Consider the following 26,169-nt stretch of genomic DNA (forward strand, 5'->3'; position numbering starts at 1 on the left):
AGAAGTATTCAACCAACCAGAAGTGGAAAGTTGCGGCCCAGCAAGTTCAGAAGCGGAAGTTGGAGGGAAAGGAGACCGAGATCCTCATCAACGGAAGGCTAATCCCGGGGAAGAAGCTCAGAAAAGAGACAGCCAGATATACCGGCTCCCAATCCGGCATGATAGAAGGATCAGGTAGGTTTTTTATTCGAACATGATGGGGAAACAAGCGTGGGCTAACACTGTTAGACATCCCAACGGATCTTTCAACTGGCGTGATCGCCCGTACTCCGCCAGGAGAGGTACCCACAGGCATCCAAACCATTCATATACCGTGGTTCCAGTTTCAGGCTTTTGTGGAGTCATCCAGTACGTTGAATCTGCTGAATCCTTGTCTTGATCAGACGCTCATCAGTCCCTCAACAATAGTCGAGTGTCTTACCATGGACGCTAGCTCCCTTTTTATGAATCTTCCATCCACGTACAATCCGATACAATGGGAGCACTCGATGGGCTTCTCCAGCGACCTTGGCACCGAGCCACTTCCTTCTATCCCGAACAATGAATTGGATCTCTTGCTAGGCTGGGACCCGAGTTCTGCCAATGACGAACAAGCCCAGGCTTCTTCGCTGCTCCATGCAAGTTGCCGTGAGGCTAGAGGGCTTCTCGGAGAGTGCCTCGGCGAGTCCATCGATCCGGACAACCCAGATTATTCCTCTCGAATCTCGTCGAGTTTGGAAGAAATCACCATCGATCGGCATGATGGAGACCTCGTGCACCATGTAAAAAGGCTTTCAACTGCCTCGGGCCAAGAGGCAGTGTTTCAACTACTCCGCTATACGGTCTACCTCTCCTCCAACAACCTCTTATCCGACACGAAGACCGACAAACTCTTGAGGTGGATTATCGACAGTGGACACCTCTGGACTTTGGAGGGTTTACTCGGAAGTATGTTACCCACCACCAAGATCTTCGCCTCCAACCTCCTCGTGAGTGCTGCCAGACTTGAAGAAGTCAGCTTGGTTAAATCTCTTCTTACGAAAGGGTTTGACCCTAATACTCTTGCTGGTATTCCAGAAAAGAAAAATCCCCTCGAGGTAGCTGCGGATCAAGGAAACGTCGCCCTTGTAAAGGTCTTGCTAGACGCCAAGGCCAACCCCAATGTTCACCATCAGAATAGCCACCCCGCCTCCAGAACAGCTCTCCATAGTGCAATCTCTGGCCGCCACAAGAACTCGGACATTGCGAGAATGCTGATTAAGGGGGGTGCGGATGTGAACGCAGTAGGCCAAGATTGGGACCGCCCGACAACGATGCTCAATTTGGCAGCACACTATGGGGATCCGGACCTTGTTCAGATGATGCTGGACGCTGGCGCCCGGGTGAATGAAATGTCGGTGGGCGAAGGCACGGCACTGCAAATTGCAGTAAGCCGAGGCAACATAGACATCACTGAGATTTTGATCGCAGCGGGAGCTGATGTCGATTGCCCGATTGGCAAGGCATATCAAGATGTGTGCAAACTTTCCGCAGAGAAGAAATGGTCCAATGTTATTCAAACGCCAATCCAAAGGGCAGCGAATGGAGACAATATGGAGATGGTACAAGTTCTTCTAGAAGCCGGCGCAGACATTCACGGCTTCCCGGCCAGAGAGGTTTTCCCGAGGCTCATGTCCAGTGGTAAACTCAGCGAGAAGGAGGACAAGGAAGAGGAAGAACACTATTGGGATGATTGTGGCCTTGCTTGCAGGCTACGACCGGCACTAATGTCAGCTGTGGCATGGGAAAATGTCGTTCTGGTTCGAATGCTCTTGAACCTTGGCGCAGATGTCAATGCTAGAGGCTGTGAAGGCACTGCATTGCAATTAGCATCGGCACAAGGAAATCTCAAGCTCGTTCAGCTATTGCTGAAAAAGGGGGCAGATGTGAACAGCCCCGTTCAGAATCTCAAAAGAGGGGAAACTGCTCTCCAAGCAGCTGCAGGATCGGGAGACGAGGATCTGGTTGAGTGCCTGCTCAAAGCTGGTGCTCAGGTCAACGCCCTCCCAAGTTCCTGCGAAGGCCGTACCGCAGTTCAAGCAGCTGTTGAATCACAGAACATCGACTTGGTCAAGTTATTGGTCAATGCTGGCGCTGATATCAATGCTGCACCTGCGCCTACGCACGGCTGCACATGCCTTCAAGCAGCCGCTGCCAGCAAGAATGCCGAGATGGTGGAGCTGCTGCTTCAGCTCGGGGCTGATGTTGATAGCCCTGCATCCTCTGAAAGAGGCGGACGAACACCCTTGCAAGCTGCAATCGAGTCTGGTCATGAACGGGTATCTGCGATACTGATTGAAAGGGGAGCGAGCCTCAATCTGCCATCATCGGTCAAAGAAGGGTCTTCAGCGCTCGGCTGTGCTGTTGCGAATCACAATCATGACCTGGCTCATTCGCTGCTAGCCGGTGGAGCAGATCCAAATGGCTGCAGGGGGGGGGCAGACGCCTCTCGGAATTGCGACGAGTCAGGATGACCTTGACATGGTGTGCTGCCTTTTGGATGCCGGCGCAGATGTGAATAGAACTCATGAGGGCGAGACGCCGCTCGAACTCGCTGTCGAGAGAGAGTGTCTAGATTTAGCGCGTGCTATACTACGCGCTAAACCTACATTTGGCGGTCATGTTGGCGTGAACGTACTCGGATGGGCGATCCGCAACAACTTGGTCAGCATGGTTGAGCTTTTACTTTCACATGGGGTCAGCGTGAACAAGCCTCTGGGTGTGAAGTGTGACTCGCCACTTCTGGAAGCAGTGAGCCGATGGAGTATCAACGAGGACCTTGTCCGTACTTTGTTGAGCCACCATGTTGACGTGAACTCGGATCACGGTAAACCTCTTCAGGTCGCTGCTGCGAAGGGTTCTATCTGGACAGTACAAGCCTTGCTCAACGCCGGGGCCAACGTCAACTCCCCGGCCCTTGGTCCACATTCCAAGACGGCCCTCCAAGGAGCAGCTGCATCAGGAAAAACTGAGCTCGTTGATATATTACTGGAAGCTGGAGCAGATATCAACGCTCCTGCTAGCCCAGAGTGGGGCGAAACAGCGCTCCAAGCGGCAGTTGCTCGAGGATCTGTTCGCATGGTCAAGTTTCTGCTTTTGCACGACGCCGATGTCAATGCCCCGGCAAGTCCGTACCATGGGGCAACAGCATTGCAAAAAGCAGCAATGGCGGGTCATCTGCGTATTGCCTTGATGCTACTTAAAGAAGGCGCTGATATCAACGCACCGCCGGCGGCGACTGGAGGACGCACAGCGCTCGAAGCCGCGGCCGAACATGAACGCCTTGATCTTACGTGCCTACTTCTTCGGAATGATACTGAGCTTGAAACTTTGGAGAAGAGGTGTAAACGAGCTGCAAAACTGGCGTCCTCGGCTGGCAATCATATACTTGCTAATGTTCTGCGGGAATGGAAGAGGGATTAGGGAAAGGTATGTCTCGCAGTAATCACACGTAATTAGGTTATCTCTCCTCTGTAGGAATTCCAAAACATTTACACGCCATGTTAGACCTGATAGCTGAAAGAATTGCAAAAATTATCAGATGTTTTACACTCGTTTCAAACAGGAAAGGTATTACTTCAAGAGCATATTCATCTCAAGATGGAGAGTCACAGTCGCGTCCCCAACATACCTAACTCACCACAACTTCAAGATCCGCGGCATGGGCCGTAGGTATAAAACCCGCCAGCACTGGCTAGACGCTATGAAAACACGTGCTTACATTTAGTAAGCTTGTTTTCCCTATCACATCGTCTTTTAGTCTTGCTCCTCCTCTCGCCCAACATCCAGCCTATGTCGCAAGATGTACCTCCCTCAAGTCACCCATCAGCATCCATAAAACCACTTGCTCCCCTGGTGTTATGCATATTTCGGTTTCTGTTTTCCTCTTCAGAGAGAATTTCCAGTTTCCTGAACATCAGAATAACGATAGCGGCATCCAGGTGTATGTTGCAGTACGCGCGTAGTGCTTCTTCGCAGCACATGAAACCACTGTAGTTCTACAAGCGAAACTAAACTTACCCAATAACCACTCGCATCTCCCTTGCTCATCACGCAGGATACAATCGCCCGTTTATGGGTCGTTTTTAGGAGAACAACACTTACACAGCATTAGTGGGAGTTGGCCTCCTGTTTCGGTCAATATGTTCCGAACATTCAGCATCTACTCCTCTGCCTCTCTAGGGCCCGCTACGGCCCCCAATAGCGATGGTTTAGCTTCTATTCTTAACTATCTTGTTTGATACGTCCAGGTAGCACCTCAAGTCATTTGTCAAACAGCACTCGTGGTAGCTCATTCGCAATCACCTGCTTATCCAGGCCATATGGAAAATGGGAAACATGGACACCGGAGCAAATTTGAGAGACTTACGCGTCCCGTCACTCAGCATAACTCGCGGACATCAGGCATTCGTTTGAAAACGTAACTTCATCCGTTGCCTGCTGGCTGGCATACGAAGCCTATTCATACATCGGCTTATATCGGATGAGCTTATTTACAGTTTCAGGTAGTGGGCAGCGATATTCGAACCACAGACATGCCCCCATCTCAGATAGTAAGTCCTACATCCAGGCCGGATGACAAATAACGGCAGGTTCCATCTCACCCCGTATACCTCGGAAGGATCTGCTTATGGCAGACGCATACTCCTCACTCGCATCCTGCTTACTGAAAACAGCAAACAGCCAAGACCTCACAGCCTGCTTCATAACAGACATTATTTTCAAGGATGGTATACGTGCCGCGAGGCCTGTCGGCGAAATAGCCTGCTGTGTAACTCTTCGCCGAAAACGTCCTGTTGCGTTCAGCATTGCCACAATCACGAATACAATAGTCTTACGTAGCTATGTAACATGTACCAGGCTCATGGAGCCTCAGTTGTCATCATACATCGCACGTGTATGAATGCCACATGGGATATGGCCGCAGTAGCTACCCATAGCTGAAATCGCATCAGGCTCTATTGAAATGGCGCACGGCACGACGGCATCACTCCAGGGTCGAGTCATCCTCAGCTCAGTCTTGGCATCTGCCGTAGTGGTGCACTTCCGGCGCTGATGTTTGCTCGAAAAGCAGGCTAGCAGATGCGGGCTTGCGAGGAGGCTTACAGCTTCGCCCTCGACGTAATCGAATGCAGAGATTCGACCATCCCAGAGGCCTCTCGATCACATCGTGAGAAATGGCTCCTAAACTTGGAAGCCGCCACCTTTTTGTCTTGGTTGCACACCATCAGCCAGCCCGTATGCCCTTCGGTAACACTGAATTCCGGGTCAAGACACGGCCTACCTAAGCCGTCTTGCGAGGTAGGGCTGAGGAACGCCAGTAAGCATAGAGAGTAACGTCTCATTGGAGGACTTAAGCTTACTAAAAAGGTCCGATGAGCCATCACTAAAGGGTTTAGCCGTAGGGCGAGCTGAGTTTATCTCGGCCTTGCCCATGATGACGGAACCGAGTTTCCACCTCATCGGAGGGTACATGCTCACGCCTGCATCTGACATCCAAGACACTTTGACAGCCTGATATGCACATATGCCGCTCATTCTGACAAACAGACATGTCCCGCAAATCCTTCCAGCGTCACAGTAAGAAGGATCGCCATGACGTGCTGTACTGTCTTTGAATACGAGGAGGATGCTGCGACAAGGCCGACAGTCTTGCACTTTGGTCAGGTTACAGCGCCGTCAACTGCCAACTCCAGCAATAGATTACCCAGCCCGACCTGCTAGTCTTACACACGTTATGCAAGCTCATGATGGAGGCGTGGCACAGCTGACCCTCCCTCAGCCCCGAGCATCACGGCATCTCGTTGCGGGGTAGACACGGCAGACTCGGGGCCCTCGTCCGGGTGGACCTCTCGCATCTGGGATGCCACCACCATCATCACCACATGGACTCTTGTCCAGGCCTGTCCGATCAGCACAGCCACCCCGAGCACTAACAGACAGACTATCGCCGATTCCGCCAAGGTCGTTGCCCAGAGGCTAGCGCTGATTCGCTGGGCGCAGCTAAGACCGAACTGGTGGAGGCTCAGTCAGCCCGAAATAGCAACCCACTGTACCACGAGGCTTTCCACCCGCTTATGGCGGGACAGAGCCCCAGCCCTGGCTACGTTAGATGTAGTGTTGAGAGGCTTGACACACGCATGCTGCGCCGACCATCACCATCTTCCATGGTGTAGATGGAGGTTTGCGTTGAAAATCAACGGCAACTTACAACAGAGGCTTTTTGGCTAGGAGAATTCTATTATTTAAGAATCAAGTGATTCCCCGATCAATTCATTCTCTTCATTCTCATCATCCTCATCCACCTCTCACTTACACAACAACTCAACCGCCTTTCACTTATACCAACATTCACACAACACTCGCTCCCTTTCATACCATTACTTGATTAATTCATCTCTTCTTTCAATCTTCAACATGCGCTACTCCCTCACTCTCATCGCCTTTGCCGCCACGGCTCTGGCTCTCCCCACTGCCAAGCCCGCCGACGATGGCTCCTGGGCTCCTGGCAAGTACGAGGGCAAGGGCACAGGCTACGACGACGGCAAGTGGCACGAGGGAAAGTATGAGGGCGGTGACACTGGCTACGATGATGGCAAGTGGACCCCCGACAAGTATCCCAGCGGCAAGGCCAAGCGCAACGACGATGGCTCTTGGCATCCCGGAAAGTACGAAGGAAAGGGAACGCCCTATGATGACGGCAAGTGGCACGAGGGCAAGTACGAAGGCGGCAGCACTGGCCACGACGACGGAAAGTGGTACCCCGGAAAGTACCCTGGCGGCAAGGCCAAGCGCAACGACGACGGTTCCTGGGCCCCTGGCAAGTATGAGGGCAAGGGAACTCCCTACGATGATGGAAAATGGCACGAAGGAAAGTACGAGGGAGGTGATACTGGCTACGATGATGGCAAGTATCATGGTGGCAAGGTTAAGCGCAACGACGATGGAAGCTGGCATGAGGGAAAGTATGAGGGCAAGGGAACCCCTTATGACGATGGCAAGTGGCATGAGGGCAAGTACGAAGGTGGTGATACCGGCTACGACGACGGAAAGTACCATGGCGGCAAGGTCAAGCGCGCGGATGATGGCTCTTGGCACGAGGGAAAGTACGAGGGGGGTGACACCGGATATGACGACGGCAAGTGGGAGGAGGGCAAGTATGAGGGTGGTGATACTGGCTATGATGATGGCAAGTACCACGGCGAGAAGACCAAGCGCAACGACGACGGCTCCTGGCACGAGGGCAAGTACGAGGGTGAGGGTACTCCCTACGATGATGGAAAGTGGCACGAGGGAAAGTATGAGGGCGGCGACACCGGCTACGACGACGGCAAGTACCACGGTGGAAAGAAGAACTAAGCGGTGGTTTGATTTGGCACTGTTCTCAATAACATTGGGCCGGAGTTTTTGGGCTTTAGACATGGTACATATTCACTTCTTGCCAGCGGCCTCGGTCTTTTGACTGATGGTTGACTTGGTCCTTTTTTGGCCTTCTTGTTTATAGTTATTCATTCCTTTTACTTTATATACATGGATACATTGGCACTTCAACATAATCGTCCATCGACAGTGACTTGCTCTGATCATGATGCATCTTCCCCATTTGAGATCAACTGCCTGATAATCCCCTCGCATACAATTTCATAACCTTTCAGTAGATTTGTATCTTGAGAATTTGGGCTCTGTCCTCTGCCATCTTATAACAATGCCACATGGCTATTGTCCGCAAGGCTAGACACTCGTGTTGCGGAGACTGAAGAGAGGACCAGACATCCGACGCAACTAGCAGCCAAAAGCACCTGCAAACCCACTGTCCCAGGTTCAATGAACATGAATGAAATCATCCAAGCCATGACGACATTTAAGCTGGCTCAAACAACTGCGTTTCGCTCCTGAGCACCCGGACCTCGGAGCACCCGACCGGGGATCCACCAAGACTGGCGGCCCCACCCGAGCCGAAGCTCGCAAGGTCCGTGCTCGCACCGCTCGAAGACGCGAAAGGGGCAACACACGCACACCAGAGCAAAGGAAAATGAGAATGATGTCTGTGAGATGAAGACACAGAAAGAGCCAAAAAGAAAACAATTTATTTAACGGGAGGTGTTGAGAAGAAGCAGAAGACAGGGCACTATACCGGGCCCACTTTGGATATTTTATGATGATTCCTATGATGATTGCGGATGAGGATTTACTCAAGGCGGCCCAAACAGGTAAGTCGGCCAAATACAGCAAAAGTCAAGGAACAACACCACAAAAACAGCATTCACGGCATCAACAGGTGAGAATCGCAAAAAGGACTGTTCTGAAGGGCAAAAAACAATGTCGACAACGGCAGGATTCGAACCTACGCGTGCGAACACAATGCCTTGATATGCAGGATAGCAGGGCATCGCCTTAACCACTCGGCCACGTTGTCCTCCTTGATGCCAATGAGCTTCAAACTTGGGAATATGAGGGGAGAAAATTTCATGATTGACGTTCCTAGGACTCACTGCACGTTGTGAAGAACCCTTTTCATCGTGAAATATGTGGATGCCTTGTGTTTCCAATACATTGCCCCTTCGCACACCGTTTAACGCCGTGGACAACGTGATATCCCATCACGCTTCGGCATGTGGCTGAGCGTTGTGGCTGCCGCCATTCAGGATGGCTTGGACGAGGATGTCCTTCGAACTCGCATCTCTCTTCGAGATATGGAGATGACAAATTTGCAAAATAAAACGCTCATACTCGGCAAGAAGCCCTGATTCATGTTTACGCAGCAAGCAAATTGGTACCATACGAAGTTTGGTTTTAAGCGCTCTCGATGCGGCAGGCTCCTTAATGGATACAGAAGTCTGCAGGAAAAAAAAGATGAGAAACACACCTCACAACTTCGACAAGGTGCCATCACCATATCCGGCAACTAGAAACAGAGCCAAATCATGTCCACATTCCGTAGAAAGCTGCTAGATCAATTGCCTCTTGATATTCGGTGCTAGACGAGCCGCGTTGTGATGACACTGGGGTGTAGGGTACGCGTCGCGTCAGCCAAAAGCCACTCCGGTGAGCCACGCGCATGGCTCAATGAATTCTTGCATAACAGCATCAATCAGCTCAGTCTCCCCTAAGAGATGCGATGAGGGTATTATAAAATTATGAAACGATATCTAATATAATTATAAAGTATAATCCTCTTTTATGATACCTTTGTTCCATTTCTCTTCCTAATTTTATGTCGACCATTAACTTAGAAACTGTGTATTCGCCCAGTTCTTGGCTTGCCTCACCGAGCTGAGGCGCAAGCGCCTGATCCGAGCGGCCTCGATTTGAGCCTGAATTCTCAGGACGCAAGCCTGATGTGCCAAGTGAGGCCTTCGCAGACAACAAGAAGCGCGTTTCAACCGTACAATCCCCCTCAAGCGCCAGTATGACACGATCTGAACCATGACCAAGGTCCGCGACATCGGATTCACCTGTTTGGGCACCAGCGGGGGATCGTATCGCTTCAAGTTCGTCACCCTCAGGCAGTGGAGACTCGGCGGAAACTAACTTCTGAATAGCGTCATTTTCGTGCACGGCCTACGGGGTCACCCGAAGCGAACCTGGGGAAGAGGTTCAGACGAGACGTCCCACACTCCGACAGCGACAGCGACGGCGAGTGGTTCCCGTGATCGGTCCTTCAAGTCATTCTTCCGAAGAAGTCGGCCGAGCCCCGATACAACGCCAGATGTCGAACTGCAGAAGCCTTTCTGGCCTGAGGAATTCCTGGCCCAGGATTTACGCGAAGCGAGAGTGTGGACGTACGGATACAATGCGAATGTGATTGAGGGTTTGTTCCAGGCAAGCAACCAGAACAGCGTTTCGCAACACGGGCGGGATCTTGCAGCCCGGTTGGAGTGGGACGTTGATAATGAGGTTTGTTGCCCCTCCACCGGAGCCTTGGCTAGACCTCGTTGACGATTGTAGGATCCTATTGTCTTTGTGGCCCATAGTCTAGGTGGAATCGTTGTTAAAGATGTGGGTACATATCTCCAGCCTCTGGCGCGAAGTTCTCCTTTAGGGTCGCACTCTTGTTCTTATCCTATCCTCATCCTCATCCTCTTCTTAAGCCCTGCCTCTTTCTCTTCTAAAGCTCTTCGTCTTCCTCACAGGCTCCTTCTAAAGTCACCCAAATACCCTTCCTAAACCCCACTTCATTCTTTTCTTATACTTCTTACACGACTACGCACATCTTCCCTAACACCCACAGGCAATCCGCAGATCCGAGGCCTGCCGCTCGAGAACGCAGTTCATCGTTTTCCTCGGAACTCCGCATCGTGGAAGTCAATATGCCGGATGGGGTGTGATTGCATCCAATCTCGCTAGCTGCGCATTGCAAAATGCAAACAAGAAGGTCGTCCAAACGCTGGAAGTAAACAGCGAGGTCCTCGACAACATCCATGAAGAATTCGTCAAGATCGTGCTCGAGACCGGCCTCAAGATCCACTCGTTCCAAGAGGGACGAGGGTTATCGGGTGTCAAGGGCTTTAGTGGAAAGGTTAGCCAGACAAAATTTAGCCTTTATATATTTATTGTATCCAGCTGACTAACTGGCAATAGGTTGTTGACGACTTCTCTTCCAAATTCGACCTTCCACCCACAATACAGACGGTTGAGAGCATCGATGCGGACCACAGCCGCATGACCAAGTTTTCTGATAAGGATGACCCTGGTTATTGCGCTGTTTTGGGCGTCCTCAGACAGTTTGTGCGGTCAAGCCCTGAGCCGAAGACCGAGCAACAGGTGGAGGCCAGGGTTGAGGCAACGACTGTGACACCGGCAATTGAGATGGACCCGAGGACAAGCGGTTAGTGTAATAAATAAACATTGTTGGCCAGGGCTGATATGTAAAAGCCTCAACTTTCTTCCATGTTCCGTTCTCCATTAACCGCCAGTTTGTCGGACGTACAGAGGTGCTCCAAGAGCCCCAGAGCAAACTTTTTGATGGCGACGAATTCCAAAGAGTCGCACTCGCCGGCCTTGGAGGCATCGGAAAGACCCAGATTGCCATGCAGATTGCCTTCTGGGTCAGACAACACAAGCCCGATTACTCTGTGTTCTGGCTGCCCGCACTGAGTAATGCCAGCATTGATCAGGCGTGTGCAGAGTTCATGGCGGGGCATGACACCCAGCAGGAAAGGCCGACCAACCCGAGAGAATCGTTTGGGCAATATCTGAGCTCGCCTGGTGTCGGGAAGTGGCTCCTCATTGTTGATAATGCCGACGATATGGACCTCCTGTTCCCCGCAGGAGCGGTTACCCAGCACGTGGACAACTGGCTACCAAGAAACGACCAAGGTCGTATACTTTTCACAACACGATCGTCCAAACTCGCCTTCAGAGTGATCTCTGACCCACAGTACGTAATCAAGCTATCAGAGATGGGCCTGAGCGAAGCAAAAGATTACTTGAGGAAATCACTCTACCGTCAAGATTCTCTCCAAGATGATAAAACCGTGGTTGAACTCCTCGACAATCTGGATTACCTGCCACTGGCCATCAAACAGGCGACCGCTTACATGAACGAGAACGACCTGACGATTGCAGAATACCTCGAGGTTCTGCAAAACACTGAAGACGACATGGTTGAGTTGCTACGCAGCGAGTTTCGCGATGATACGAGGTACATGGAGAGCGAACAGTGTCAAAACGCCGTGGCAACAACCTGGGTGATATCTTTTCGCCAGATCAGGGAGATTGACCCATTCGCTGCCGTTCTGCTTTCATTCGTGGCATGCATAGAACCAAAGGCAATTCCCCAATCGATGCTGCCGCGGCCAGAGACGAGACAGCAATTGACCAGCTCTATTGGGACTTTATGCAGCTATGGCTTCTTGAGCAAATACGCTGACGGTCAAATGCTCGAAATGCACCGTCTGGTACATCTGGCAACGAGGACCTGGACCAAGAGTGAACGCATCATGGAGCGCATGGCACAATTTTCTGCAGCGCATTTCAATCAAATATTCCCGTCTGGCCACTGGGAAGACCGTGAGCTGTGGCGACAATATCTGCCGCATGCTCTGGCCATCATCCGAGAACACGGGGAGGATGCACCCCCGAATTATCCATATCGCTTGATTCATTGCGTTGCAAGATCCCTGGGTCGTGATGGCCGATATAGGGAGGCACTTGGGATACTCAAGCGGCCAGCTGCCATGGAAGAGCAGCAATTTCCTGACAACTACGCGCATCGAACCTTACTCGCTGGTGCATACTACAATAATTCGCAACCCCGAGAGGTAATCAGACTTCTCGAGCCCCTTACTCAACACCCGATGAGAACACTGCCAGAGAACAGCCTTGATCTCCTCAACATGCAATTTTGGCTGGGATTGGCTTATCGCGCGGTTGGGGATCTAAAGAAGGCAGCCCGGCTGCTTGAGCATGTGGTAAAGCTGCTCTCCGAGCTTCTACCAGAAGGGGATGAGCGGCGATTGGCATCGGCAATTGAACTGCATTTAGTGTACCGAGAGAACGGCAAGATAGAGGAGTCAATGCGGCTTCTTGAGTCTGTGTTGAAGGTGGCGAGACGGTCCTTCGATGAGGATGATCCCCTAACCCTTAGGGTACAACACAACCTTGCTTAGACCTATCGGGGCGAAGGCCGAACCCAAGAGGCACTTGATCTGATTAAACATGTAGTAGCCGGGCGACAAAGAGTTCTGGGCGAGCACCACCATGACCGACTGGCTTCGGAGATCGAACTTGCACAACATTACCTAAGCAGTGGGGAGATAGATGAGGCGACACGAATGCTTGAAACGCTGGAAGTCAGGGGAGACGCAGTGTTCTCCAGCGGCCATTACAATCGGCTGATTATAAACCACCTTCTCGCCAAGGCCTACCTAGCCAAACTTCGGGTGCCGGATGCCATCCATCTGCTTGAAGAGATCATGGCACAAAATGATGAGATACTGGGAGCCAGCAAGTCTGTGCAACTGAAGGCTGAGTGGTTGCTCGCGGGGACATACCTCGACTATGGCCAGCCAGGGAAGGCAGTGGAGCTCTTCCGTCACTTGATGGCAACCTTGAAAGAAACTTTCGCCTTGAGCGATTCAAAGGTGCTTGACTGCAAGTGGGAGCTCGCGTGGGCATACAGAGCCAATGGACAAACGAATAAAGCAGTACAGGAGCTTGAGGAGTTGGCAGAGGTTGTAGAGGAGCTTCATTTGGAAGATACAGTCTCACGGTTGCTGACAAGACGAGCCCTTGGGCAGGCGTATCTGGATAATGGTCAATCAATGGAAGCGGTTGACACCTTTGAGAGAGTGGCGGCAACAAGTGCGAGGGCGAACGACCCGCGATTGCCCTTGGCGGATGTATACGAGGAACTTTCGATCGCATACGAAGCTAGTGGGCGTTTGGATGAGGCTGTCTGTATCGATCTGCTTCGATAATGGTGTGGTTTAATCGGGCGCTCTATCATTGCACGACTGGAACGCATTTTGTTAAGCATTGGGACAAAAATCAAGCATATTTTACGGTGATGTTTTTCAAGTTTTACTGTACAATGAGGAGAATTTAGGATTGCCTTTGGACGAGCTTTTGTTGAACGCAATAGACCATTGCACCATCGGCAAAAGTGAAAGATGTACCGAGGCAATTAGGTCATAAACACTGCTCAACAGCTTTCTTATAGTCGATACGTTGTTTATTCCATGAAAGTATTATGTGTTATCACGTAATAAGCCGCAAGGACTAAGATATGGGATGGAGGGCAATAAGATAATTACTGACAGCACTCGACTGGACGAGAGTATGCACACCGTGTATAAAGAACAGTATTATGAGTTGGACGTTGGTTTTGACGACCAACTTCATAAATATGCAAATCATATGTGATTTAGTTCTGATGAGAACTTTAGTGGTGATGAGAGCAATATATATGATCACCAGAGGAATATTGGTGCTTCCCTTGCCACGCACTTCAAGAACACGACGAACAGTCTGTACGTAGCGATGGATAAACCGTTGATGTTGATGGGCCTTAATTATGAAAATAACCCCCTTTATACTCTCACACACATAATTGTGTGAAGAACAATGTGCATCGTCGAGATATTAGTTACGGTTAAGCAATGCTTGGCTGGCGGGATCTTCTCTGACCGGATGCTGCGTTCCCATTACTTCTCTGGTGGTATGGATCTGTTGGATTACCTGAAGCCAGTAGACAGCTGTCTGACGACTAGACACTGAAAGCTTTGGGCTAGAGCATCGGTCGTCGCACAAACAAATGAAGCGCTCTAAAACACCTAAACTCGAACCTGAACTTGACGATTTCCAATGTGCAGCGATATCTACTGTACTTACGAAACCGCTATCACCAACAAAGGATCGATAGCTCAGCGGTACGAGCGAGGGATTGCAGATCCCTAGGTCCCGTGTTCGATCCACGGTCGGTCCTGTTGGTTTTCTTTTTGCATGTCAAAGCCACGATCGCTCGCTTTCACACACGTACAGATTCAACCAGAACAGCCCACGGCTTTACTTCATTTTTAAGCTTGATGCCATCACCAGACCCAAGGACCCCGTTTCTCAGTTGCTATCCTCGCCCCACCTTTCCCACACTTCTGACAGCGACACTGAAGGACCTCTACCGACACCCTCTCGCCCCACCCAGTACAACGTTGTCCGCAATGTCCCTCTAGGGGCATCAGCGGGTTCAGAAGGACTGAGCACAGAAGCTCCTTTGAAAAGTCGGGAAAATCGTCCAGAACCTCCTGGATGGCGTGCCAGCTATCTCCATGGTTCATGGCCGTCCGAATCTCTGCCCTTGCAAATTCCACTGCGGCCTGTCGGAGCGACTGAGACGCTTCTGTGGGCATGCGGTAGATGTTGGGGATTGAGTCAAGGAACTTTGCAAAATCACGGTCATTTGCGAGGCACTTGGTGTACTTTTCCGTCGCCAAGGATATTAGGCCTTGGATGTCGTACTTGTCTGCCAAGGCGGCCATGGCTGTATGCAGGAAAAGCACCGGAAGCTCGTTGCCACCGTCAGTATCGTCTTCGGTCGTGCTCTCTTCATCGGGGTCAGAATAATCGTCGGTATACATGTATTCCACCATGCGACTGACAACGGCTAGGGGGTAATCGTCAATCGTGTAGGTTCGAGATGTTGCCTCCTGAACTCATGTGAGTTTCTAAGCTACTGTGGACATTTGCGGGGTCGTTTCTTACACTGAATCTTGACGTACATGCCCTGTAGAAAACAGAAGATTTGCCACTGATGATGACTCGGTGGACGTTAATTCTTTCCTCTTCGCATAGAATGGCAAAGTCGGTAAAGTCGCCATTCTCACGCACACTAGATAGGTTAGTCAATGCTCTGAGGATCACACGCAATTGCTGGATGAAACACACTTGGCCATTCCGGAGTAGGACTTGGGAGTCATTGTGATTATCTGAAATGAGAAATCAGATGTTCAGAAATCGTGTTGATGTATTCACCTGTGCGAGAAACGAAGTTGGAATTGAAAGCTCGAGTTTGTTTGTGGAGGAGAAAGAAGGTAACATGGACACAAGGGGGAGGGCTCAGTATAAATGGGCAAAGAAAAGTCAAATCTACTTCGACAGACGACCAGACCCAACTAGACCCTTTCCAGATGATGTGTGATACCTAAGTTTGAGCGACACAGGCATGGTTAAAGCTTATGTTAAAGGTTTCGGCGTGCGTGGCAGAAAAGCTACAAGGAAAGCACTGAAAACACGGCGGAAATGGAGGCAAAGTGACAAGGGCTCTTTGGTATGAAGCTTGTGCATGATAAAGTTGCGGATAGACCCTTGGCCGTGCAGGCTGCGGCCTATAGCGGCTGAGGGTGACCAACCGATCAAAATTTCCAACTCAGCTAACTGGGCTGTATGCCGTTGTGTTGGGGAAAACATAGGCCCATTCTGCACAGGACCAAGGCGTGTTGACTCACACTCCGACCACCAAGTATCCTCGCTGGGAAACAAGAACCTTCTCATGAGCTGTTTCCATCTCCAGTGGTCACCGGCACAGTGCAATTTCACGTGGGCGTTCCAAACACTGCCTGGCCTTGGGAAATCAGCCCAGCATGTTCGACCATAGAATGATACAGGCCGTGACCACAACTGAAAAGGGCTGCCGGACTATCAAAAGCGGCGACCTTGCCTTGGTCAAGGACAAGAATCTTGTCATAGTAAAACTGGATCCCTGCTAGTGTCTGCCTCGCGCTACAAATTGCCTGACAAGCGGAAGGGGGTCAAGATACTTACTGTTAGCTCCAGCTTGTGCATGATGGCAATAATGGTGATAGCCTTGAAATTGGTGAACAAGGTTTGATGTATCACGCTCTCAGTCACTGCATACATCCCCGAGGTTGCTTTTAGTGCACATGGTCAGTATGATTCAGGCATCAAAGGGTATCAGTGGGATGAAACATACCTTCTTCGTCAAGGATCAGGACTGGAGATTTCTGGATGAGCGCCCTCGTCAGCGCCAGAAGTTGAACCACTCCGACCGACAAGCTGGTCCTAGTTTGGTATTAGCGACATGGCCATGGGAAGTCTTGTAAGCAGCGGTTTTGGGGTTACTTACTTTGTGCTGACCCGAGTTTCAAGTAATTGCTGTGGTCGTCCGTCGCCAGTCTCATTGATCTTGGCCATCTAGCTGATCATCACTAGACCGGCTGCCTTGGGCGTGGAGCACGTTATAAAAGCCCAAGTAACGGGCCATTACCAACATAGCGTGACCAAGGACTACGATTAAATGAAAAGAACCGGTTCGTTTAGGAGTGAATAAGTCACATTTGAGGTCTTTAAACCGAGATACAACATGGCGAAAGCAGAGCGTCGGACCCAATTGCCTAGATAGGTAAGCATAGTGCACACTCCACTGTATGCAGGGATGCCTCAGGCTGTAGAGAGAGCGTCCATCCATCCTGTTCAGCGCTGCCATTTCTCGCAACTGACCCAGAAATCCCCCTCCGGCAGACGAATTACTCGCTACTGACTATGGGATCAACGGCCGCACCCAGCAGAGTCAAGAAGACAGACATCACGCGCAGGCGGACTGGCTGCCAAACATGCCGACACCGGCGGCGAAAGGTGCCGTGCAGCTGACCGCTGAGAATTCACCATCGTAGCTAACATGTGTGTTCAATAGTGTGATGAAACGCGGCCCAAGTGTTTATCCTGTGTCCAGAGAGGCGTCGAATGCGGCGGCTATGAGCGCCGCATCGCCTTCAAGGATGTCTCGGCCGCCACCGCTGACTACTCCAAGAGGATCGAAGAGGCCCGATGGTCGGCACTGCGACTCCGGGATACGAATAAGAAGAGGGTGAAGGGGAAGCACTCCGTCGCTGAGCCTCTGATGCAGCGGGATGGTGAGGCAGATGCCCAGCAACAGCTCGAACAAGACGACGACGACAGCCAGGCGGACTTGGAGCTGAGCATGGGTGGAGCTTCTGATCCCGAGAGCCAGTCTTCACTTCTTCAATCTCAAGCTCCAGCAGCAACACCCACTCTTGATTGCCAGCAACTGGAGCAAGACACGCGCGCAGCAGAAGACTCCTTGGACACGGCATTTTCACCCTCCAGAGTCAATTTCGACACCGCTCTCGACTTTCTAGTCCAGACTCCCTTTCTGGGGCCTCAAGGCGAAGCGACTCCAGCCGACCAGGTCGATGATGCATGCACGGTCCTGACTTCACCATTCCCAATGCCTTTGGCCGTGGAGGAAGCCAACGATGAGCCCTTTGAGCCTATCCACGGTGAAGATGAGGCGTCTATGATAAATCTCTCGCTCAAATCCGGGATGCATGGTCAGCAAAGCTTCCAAGATAATGGTGGTTTGCGGGATGGCTTGGCGCTGGCCTCACTGCCATGGGGCAACGTCTTGGTAACCAGGGAAGACGACCAGCCAACACTGCTCGACATGCCGCCATGTCCTCACCCTGCCCAGATGCCCAGTCTTAAACTTCCCACAGAGAATATCCTCCTACAAAACTTTGAAATCCATCTAGCGCCAACGATCTTTGGAGAAAGGACACCTCTAAACATGCTCCAAGCGGGCAACTCCCTTCGTGCAGCAGCACTCGCACTTTCGGTCAGCCATATGGAACTGGGCCACGATTCCATCACGCAGTCACTGCGTCTCTCTCCAAGCGATGGTTTACGCTACTACGACCTCGCCATGAGGGACATGGCCCATCGGCTAGAGCAGCCAGGCCGACACCACGACGAGCAGTTGGTCGGCACTACGCTTCTCCTAGCCTACCGCGATCTGACAGTTGGATCGATTCGGGACGTTCAACACCACTTGCGCAAGCTCCAATCCATAATGTCCAATTCTAAACGGATATCAGCTCACGCCATGGCCTTGTTCAAGGCATCCCGCATACTACAGTACGACTTTAGGCTGACGCGGAATCCCACACGAAAGTCTACCACAGCCTTTGATGCGTCAGAGCTCCAAGTGCTTCTTGACCCGCAGCTTGCGATCCGCGATATACTGGCTCGCCTCACTCACCTGTACGGGCGCTACTCGATGGAGGCGTCATTTCGCACTGATGATGGTGGCTACGGCGAGGTCGGGGCCTCCTCCAAAGCTGTTCAGTGGATACAGCAGATGCTCAACCGCCAGTGTGACTTTCACCAGTTTCAGCAGAGAGATTATCACGATCAAGATCTGACGGAAGAGGAGTTACAAGATCAATTTGATATCCTATCTCAGCGTCTCGATGTGTGGCACCATGGCCTTTGTGACCACGACATGCCCCGACCTAATCTTGGGACAGAGGAGGATTTCGTAGTCGCGAATCCCCTCGGCACGATCATGACCTTTCGATTCGCAAGCGAGCACAAAGCCGTGGACTACTTGCTCTATCTCCTCTCGCGGCTCATCTGTAGCCGCTTACAGAGCATCTTGAGAGGCAAGAGGACCAACGCCCACGGTCAAGCTTGGGGCAGGGTCATGCTCGGCATAATGGCGTCGATGGACGTCGACAGGCAAAAGATTTCGTTACATAGTATAGAGAACCTGCTACTCGCCATGATTGAGGTGAGCGAGGGGACTGATCTCCCCATGGCTATCCTGCACACCTTTATTCCTCGCTTCTCCTCGTCCTGCTGGAACTCGCAAGGAGCGGCCTCTTGGGCTTTTGTTCGGCAAACCGCCGAGCTCGTAATTCGTGAGAGGCTCTGTGGCAAGGACGTTTGGTCTGTGTTGGTGGCCAGAGATGACTATGAGACTGATAAGGATTGGTACCGAGCATGTAATCGAAGGGTTGTGGTGTTCGGGCACGATAGTAGCGGAATCGGGTTTCGAGAGCTTCATTTTCTTCCCTCCGGATAGGTAAGTAGATGAACAGATGTTTTATATATGGTTACAAGCAGTAATTGTCCAAGGCAAGATTCTTCTTCCATCTAGAGTCCGCCACCCCTAAAATTTGCCTGTTCATGTGCATCACCGCCGCCTAGAGTGTACGTACATTTTGGGGCCGGGAGTGCAATGGACTTCCTATCTAGGAAACCGTTGTGACAGCCCCAGGGCCCCATATATCTGCACAATACCTACCTACCTAGTCTCAATAAGCCACTACTTCTATTCCCCCTTAAACCGTTTGACAGAGTCCCCCGTGATTCAAGGTCATCAACTCTCTTGCATGCCCTCTCGTTGTTCAACATAGCAGCAACACAATGCCACCTCTTCCTCCTTCCCGCCGCGGAGAGCGCAACGTTCATGAGATGCTCATGATTGATCTCGGCCGCGAGGTGGAAAAGAATGCATACCATCATATCAAGAACCCCAATGGAATCATCGATCTGGGCTCGGCCGTCAATTGCAACATGCGAGATGTGCTGGGGCCTTGGGTCCAGCGTCGTTTGAGCAAGAAACAGATCAAAGAATGTGAGTCTTGAGCCTGTCGTCTCTGCGAATCGTCGCTCATCTAAGCAAAGCTCTCGATTACAACGACACTCAAGGCAGCCCGGAGCTTCTGCAGGCTGTTGCTAGTTTCGTAAACCTCTTCTTCCGATGTCGCTACCCGCTAGTCCCCTCCAACGTGCTCGCCGCCAACGGCTGCACTAGCTTGCTCGACTCCCTAGCATTCAGCATCGCGGATGAAGGGGATGTCATCCTTCTGCCGACGCCGAGCTATGGGATGTTTGCCCATGACCTGACGGCCAGGAATGGAGTTCGCCTTGTTCATGTTCCGTGCGATGACATTCCTCAGGATCGGTTCACGGCAGATGCACCTCTCGACGACTCAAGCTGGAGCTCCCTTCTTGCGCGCCGCCTGGAGAGTTACATAACACAGGAGCGTGCTCAAGGATCTAAAGTAGCAGCTGTCCTTCTCACCAATCCCGAAAACCCTCTAGGTCGTTGCTACAGTCCCGATGTCCTTTTACAAGTATCCCAGGTCTGCGGGCTGCACCAGGTTCATCTAATCGTTGATGAGATATACGCCTTTACTGGGGGCAATGACTTTACCAGCATCCTGAGTCTCGACACCGCTATGAACCGTGAGAACGTCCACGTCTTGTGGGGCATGAGCAAGGTAAGTTAGCAGTTTTTTGACGTGGCGTGGCTTGATCGGAGTGACTGACAAACCCACCTTGCCACAGGATTTTGGCCTCGGCGGTCTGAGGCTGGGATTCCTCTTCACATACAACAAACGATTATACGAGACCATGAGGACCCTGAGGTACGTGCGTCCTGTCAACATCCGCACCGCACTGAAACTAACAAGTTGGTTGTTGCTCTCAGCATGTTCGGTTGGGTTTCCGCCTTCAGCGCCAAAGTCAGCACCGAGGTCTTGTCCGATCATGACTATCTGTCACGGCAGTTCTTTCCGTTGCTTCAGCAGAGGTTACTCGGTAGGAGGAGGAACGTCACGAGCCGTCTTACCAAACTCGGAGTACCTTTTATTACCCCACAAGCCGGGTTCTTCATCTTCATAAACTTGTCAACGTGGATGAAGTGCTTGTCTATCGACGATCCAAAGGAAGACTTGGAGTTGAAGCTTCTCCGTCACTTGATGGCTCATCAGGTTTCCTTGGAACCTGGGCAGGTGAGAAAATGTTGTCATGTCCATGCTGCTCGACCCGACTAACACACTCAAAAAGGCGTTTTTCTCTTGCTCTCGCGGCTGGTTTCGCTTAAACTATGGTGTCGAGGAGGCTGTTCTTGAACTTGGGCTTCGTCGGCTCGAACACGCGTTGGGGGTTTTGGAGGACGACGGGTTGACTTTATGCGATTCAGTGGCTGGTGAGCCTGGCGAGAAGGAGAAGCGTAACAAGAGTCATATGAAGAACTGGGCCATGTCATCTTTCTTTTATAGCACGTAGTTTTTTTTTAGTTTCTTTTCTTTACTACTTCATTATTCATGATAATTCCAAACATAGTGTCTCCCTCTTCGAAGATTGATGGTCAGGAAGAAACATTGCACAACTATCTAGGCAAAAGGGCCTCGAATCCCTAGGTGATCTTCAATTAGAATATAGAGCATGCTAGTATTCTAAAGTCAAGATTTACCATCCCCCACTTTCATCATGGTGTCTAGTGAGTCCGCCAGCCATGCCTTAACAAGCTGGGTGACGCCTTGGGGCTGGTCCCGAGGAGCCATATGCCCTGCATCGTCAACCGTGGCAAATGCCAGCCTGCTGAAGTTCTTGACTTCTCCCCCGCGGGACCGGGTGCCATCTTTATCCAGGAAATACCACGGTGTTAATCTTTGCGTCTGAAATCTGGCTTGGCCGCTCCACACGAGGGTGTCGAAGGCTAGAATGTTGCCCTCTGTACTGCTGTTACAGACGTCAGCCCGTCTTTTCTCCAAGAAAAACAAGAGGTAGATTACACAATGACATCGTTGTTTCCGTTAACAACCAGTATAGGTGTGGCCTTGTCGTCGAGAATATTCGACAGCTCGCGTGTGGATGGGATCACCACATCAGGGTGAGTCGCCCACTCCATGTTAAGATCCATGTTCACCACGCTATAGTTAACCGCTCTCTCGAAGCCAAGCGCTCTTTGCAGGTTTTCAGAGTTCATGTACTTTTCGACTTGTTCCATTCCTAACACGGATTTGTTAGCCATAGAAAACTGGGCTTCCGTGAGGCTGGCTTACCTAGATGGCCACACATGGGCGGCGTTGTGCATTTGGCCCTGTCATCGTAAGGGTTACGGCCACCGCGCACCACCTCACGATAGAAGGGTTCCCAGACAGCTGCACACCTCTTTGACGCCTCGCTGCAAATGTCTGCATCGTATGTTGAGCTGCAGAGCTGCCCAAACTTGTAGCATACTGGGTACGCAGCCTCCATCTCAGCGCAGGCTGTGCCATTGAGAGGATTCGATATGGTTTTAGAGCGGCAGAGATGACGGTAGGCGCCCAGAGACCCCCAACGCTCATCCACGAGCGCATTAAAGAGCATGACGGAGGTCAACTTCCTCTTTATCATAGAGGCATATACCGGACAGTAGCGACCACCAAATGACTCACCCGCTAGGTGAATTTCCCGGTCTTGTAGCTGCGGGAAGAATTCGGTCAAAAACGTCTCGAGGAAATGGTCGAAATCGACCCCTCCTTCAGTCAGACTCGCAGCCCAGAGGTCGGAATCATCGGTTGCAGAAAATCCAACGCCAACGGGTTGGCTAGAGGAGTCAGCGATAGAAGAAAGGCGAGAAGAGGGGGATTATGTATACTCTATAAACAGGACATTCGCAAAGTTAGTCCAACTAAGTTCATTACGAGTCGTCCCTTGGCCATCGTCGTTGACAGTACAAGGGCCGACCAGCTCATGGAAGGCGCCGAGCAGGGACGATGCTCCAGGACCCCTGAGATGCGTCAGTAGGAATTTCTTTTTTTCCTGGGTATCCAGTCATCTTACCCATTCAGCCAAATGATCAATGGCGCCGTCTCTGGGTCAGCTCGGCTCTTGAAGTACCCTTTTCGACATGTCAGTAAAGGTCGGCCTTTCGTACATTGAGACACTCACAGAAAAACATGGCTCTATTGTCTCCAACAGGCACGCTGCCCGTCCAATGAGCAGACCCGGCATCACAGATACTAGCATTTTGCTTAATGAGCCTCGACCGCTGTGTAGACAAAGAATGCTGTTGGTGATCTACGATCAATGGCTGTTGGGCCGCGGGCTGGCTTGGTGCTGCAACTGCAAGCCACGACGCAACAAGGGGAAGCAGACAAAACTTAATGATACGAGACATTGTGAGGAACGCTGGCGAACTGGTGGATGTGCGAGGGGAAGATAGCGACTCCTTTGATGAGGGAAGATTGCAACACGACTTCCTATTTAGGCAATCGGGTCCGCACGCCCATCGGCTTGGGAGTCGGTCTCCACCCGGCGCCGGTTCCGGCGGGCTCTAGATGGCCGAGAGTCGGGGGGGCGCCATGGCGAGATCTCGTTGTCCTTTGGATGACGGGCGCTCCAGGATGCGCATCTGTCGGGGTTGGGCTTCTTGGGGGTCTGTATGATTTGTGCAAACATGCACAAATCAGGAGTTTTATGATGGGAAAAGGAGGCCAGATCGCGACACATCTGAACCCCTTTCATTCGAAGTCCCTATTGGGGATTCCGGACCGTGTTGAGCTTCACATGTGCGACAATGAGGCTTACTAAAGCTATGACAAGAGAGGCATCACGTACCAAGATCCGGCATGGGTGGTGGAGGAACTTCTGGAGCAGGTAAATCTACCTTTACAGTCCACGAGTGTGCTTAGAATTCGCCAACAGACACAGGGCTACCGTGTCCTTATGTATGCCTGGTATACCAACGCAGCTGGAGAGAGGGAGCTCACCGGTCATCTTCGCTGGCGGCGTCAGTCAACCCTCAAGTCTCTAGATGTCAAGTCTCTGAAGATGAACGGTAGGGAGATTGAGCTGAAGAAGGATTTCAAGAACTTGGACTTTGTTGAGATTTACGATGCCGGGCATCTCTCTCCAGGCGACAAGCCTGCCGAGGTCTCGTTCATGATACACCCCTGATCGGATGGCAGAATAAAGTCTACGTAGAGGTCGGCGGTAGCCTAGCCTCTGATTAATTCAGTCGCTGTTCTATTCCATTGCCGTTGGTACATTTGCCTTGTCAAAGTGGAGGGAACTACTTAGAGATTGTAGGCACAGCGTTTACTCAGTCCAGCACCGGTTCTATTAGGTGAGGCGATAAACCGTACAACTAAACTGTCATAAGAACATGCTCACACATACTGAGAAATACCATCCTCGCCAAGGTTTCCCGTATGTTATGGGCTTGCCCTTTGAGCTCAGAATGAAGATTCATCTCGTGAGGTGTCATCGGCCCCATCACCATCAACCGTACCTAGCCTCTCCATTAGCGACGAATATCCGGAGACGATGATCTTTAAGACATTTCAATCACACTATTTGTGGAAGCTCTTTCTGTCATATTCTGGATTAAAGTGTTGGAAAGGTTGTTTAACACGTATCGCTATCATGTGGGGGACTCATGGTTGAGCAATTGAGATAACAATAGACCTCGGTATCTACGAAACAGTCCCTTGTATGCGAAAATGGAGATCCATCAGACTCAACCATGAGATGATGCCTACTACAACATGGACCCCTTGCAGTGTTACACAAGCCTCGGGGCCTTCTCTACAAAGTCAACCTCCCCGCCTTGGCTAGCATCCTTGTCTCCGAGGCACGGAGCGTTTGCTCTTCGCGGATCGCACATCATCAATCTGTTGGCGGACAGTGGACCTGGATCCATACCGCGGCCCGTCCCCGGAGGCACGGACTGTAACTCATTGGACCCTGGTTGCTTCGTCGATGCAGTTGGTTGTAATGGTACGACGGGTTGCGAGACCGAGGATGAGGGGAAGAGCTTTTATGCTCGGTTTCGCAACTTGACTTGATCTTGCCATTGTTAAACATCAAGTGTCAAAATGGGTGCCAGCGATCGTGCTCCGGGCGTTGAAGCTGGTGCTCCAGCTGAAGCTCAAGCAGGGGATGTAAACCCCATGCTCGCTCCGTCGCATTGGGAGGTAAGTACCGCTATAAGCAAACATACTGATTGACACTGACAACGACCAAGAATACCGGCCCAGCAGACAATGGAGCAGACGACGCCGACTCCTCGCTAGGCGAAGACGCCGCCAGCTCTACTGCCTCCATCAGCTCCAGCATCATCCAGTATCGCGTCATCAACGGCCGCACATACCACGCCGATCGTGGCGATGCCCAGTATTGGGCCTCAAACGATGCTCAAGCCAGCGAAGCCCTTGACATCATCCACCACACGTCGACCCTTGTGATTGACGGCAAGCTCTACCTCGCGCCGCTCAACAAGGGCGACGTCAACAAGGTCCTCGACGTTGGAACAGGAACGGGAATCTGGGCTATGGACTTTGGCGATGAGTTTCCCGAGGCAGAGGTTGTGGGCACTGATATCTCGCCTATCCAGCCGACGTGGGTGCCGCCCAATGTCAAGTTCGAGATTGAGGACTTCACCCTGGACTGGACGTTCCCTGATGATTCATTCGACTTTGTGCATATGCGGTTCCTCTATGGAAGTGTCCCGGATTGGTACCAGCTGTATGAGCGAGCTTATCGCGTGACCAAACCTGGAGGATGGATCGAAACACATGAAGGAGATCCCATGGGTCAGAGTGATGATGGCACGCTCAAGCCGGGTAGTGCCATTGCAGAATGGGGCAAGTTCTTCTATGAGGGTAGCAAGAAGCTAGGACGCATCTTTTCGCCCATCCCAGAGAGTCTGCAAGAAAAGGGTCTCAAGGCAGCTGGCTTCGTCGACATTGAGACCAAGACAATCAAGGTTCCGGTTGGGGACTGGCCCAAGGATGAGAAACAAAAAGAGATTGGAAGGTTCACCAACCTCGGTATTGAGACTGACGTTGAAGGTCATATTACCTTCATGGCCAACCTGCTTGATGGTTGGACGCGCGAGCAGGTCATCCTGTACTGCGCTCAACTGCGTCGTGAGCTGAGGGCCAAGAAGACGCATGCATACTACCTCCAGAGGATTGTATGGGGACGGAAGCCCGAGGCCAAGGAGGAAGCTTCGTAGGATAGACAAGACATCAATTGCGTACATACATCATTGCGATATCCCAAGCCTCGTCAAGATTGTAACTCCGGTGCAGCCAAACTTTTGATCATCACAAA

General features: G+C 51.4%; 7 protein-coding genes across 7 annotated transcripts; 5 read left to right on the forward strand and 2 right to left on the reverse strand.

Moving 5' to 3' along the window:
- Positions 1-6,435: 6,435 nt before the first annotated feature.
- Positions 6,436-7,377, forward strand: NCS54_01395000 (Hypothetical protein; the record flags this gene model as incomplete). The annotated part of the gene is made up of 1 exon (XM_053159116.1): positions 6,436-7,377. The coding sequence occupies one exon, from the start codon at positions 6,436-6,438 to the stop codon at positions 7,375-7,377; it is 942 nt and encodes a 313-aa protein (XP_053015091.1).
- A 2,067-nt stretch (positions 7,378-9,444) lies between these two features.
- Positions 9,445-12,629, forward strand: NCS54_01395100 (NB-ARC domain-containing protein; the record flags this gene model as incomplete). The annotated part of the gene is made up of 6 exons (XM_053159117.1): positions 9,445-9,509; positions 9,561-9,915; positions 9,967-10,017; positions 10,250-10,537; positions 10,600-10,846; positions 10,894-12,629. 6 exons carry the CDS (start codon positions 9,445-9,447, stop codon positions 12,627-12,629), a joined length of 2,742 nt encoding a protein of 913 aa, XP_053015092.1.
- Positions 12,630-12,935: 306 nt separating this feature from the next.
- Positions 12,936-13,439, forward strand: NCS54_01395200 (NB-ARC domain-containing protein; the record flags this gene model as incomplete). Its single annotated transcript, XM_053159118.1, has 1 exon — positions 12,936-13,439. The coding sequence occupies one exon, from the start codon at positions 12,936-12,938 to the stop codon at positions 13,437-13,439; it is 504 nt and encodes a 167-aa protein (XP_053015093.1).
- A 1,113-nt stretch (positions 13,440-14,552) lies between these two features.
- NCS54_01395300 (BTB domain-containing protein) lies at positions 14,553-15,434 on the reverse strand (the record flags this gene model as incomplete). The annotated part of the gene is made up of 3 exons (XM_053159119.1): positions 14,553-15,164; positions 15,220-15,346; positions 15,403-15,434. 3 exons carry the CDS (start codon positions 15,432-15,434, stop codon positions 14,553-14,555), a joined length of 771 nt encoding a protein of 256 aa, XP_053015094.1.
- A 1,567-nt stretch (positions 15,435-17,001) lies between these two features.
- NCS54_01395400 (Hypothetical protein) lies at positions 17,002-21,351 on the forward strand (the record flags this gene model as incomplete). Its single annotated transcript, XM_053159120.1, has 7 exons — positions 17,002-17,109; positions 17,168-19,221; positions 19,692-19,912; positions 19,963-20,561; positions 20,629-20,708; positions 20,771-20,880; positions 21,266-21,351. The coding sequence occupies exons 1-7, from the start codon at positions 17,017-17,019 to the stop codon at positions 21,349-21,351; spliced, it is 3,243 nt and encodes a 1,080-aa protein (XP_053015095.1). The 5' UTR covers positions 17,002-17,016.
- Positions 21,352-21,856: 505 nt separating this feature from the next.
- Positions 21,857-23,230, reverse strand: NCS54_01395500 (Hypothetical protein; the record flags this gene model as incomplete). The annotated part of the gene is made up of 5 exons (XM_053159121.1): positions 21,857-22,077; positions 22,131-22,657; positions 22,709-22,840; positions 22,894-22,951; positions 23,002-23,230. The coding sequence occupies 5 exons, from the start codon at positions 23,228-23,230 to the stop codon at positions 21,857-21,859; spliced, it is 1,167 nt and encodes a 388-aa protein (XP_053015096.1).
- A 1,699-nt stretch (positions 23,231-24,929) lies between these two features.
- NCS54_01395600 (Hypothetical protein) lies at positions 24,930-26,071 on the forward strand (the record flags this gene model as incomplete). The annotated part of the gene is made up of 2 exons (XM_053159122.1): positions 24,930-25,028; positions 25,079-26,071. The coding sequence occupies 2 exons, from the start codon at positions 24,930-24,932 to the stop codon at positions 26,069-26,071; spliced, it is 1,092 nt and encodes a 363-aa protein (XP_053015097.1).
- Positions 26,072-26,169: the final 98 nt, after the last annotated feature.

The sequence above is a fragment of the Fusarium falciforme genome, chromosome 12, assembly GCF_026873545.1.
Source record: "Fusarium falciforme chromosome 12, complete sequence".
NCBI lineage: Eukaryota > Fungi > Ascomycota > Sordariomycetes > Hypocreales > Nectriaceae > Fusarium > Fusarium falciforme.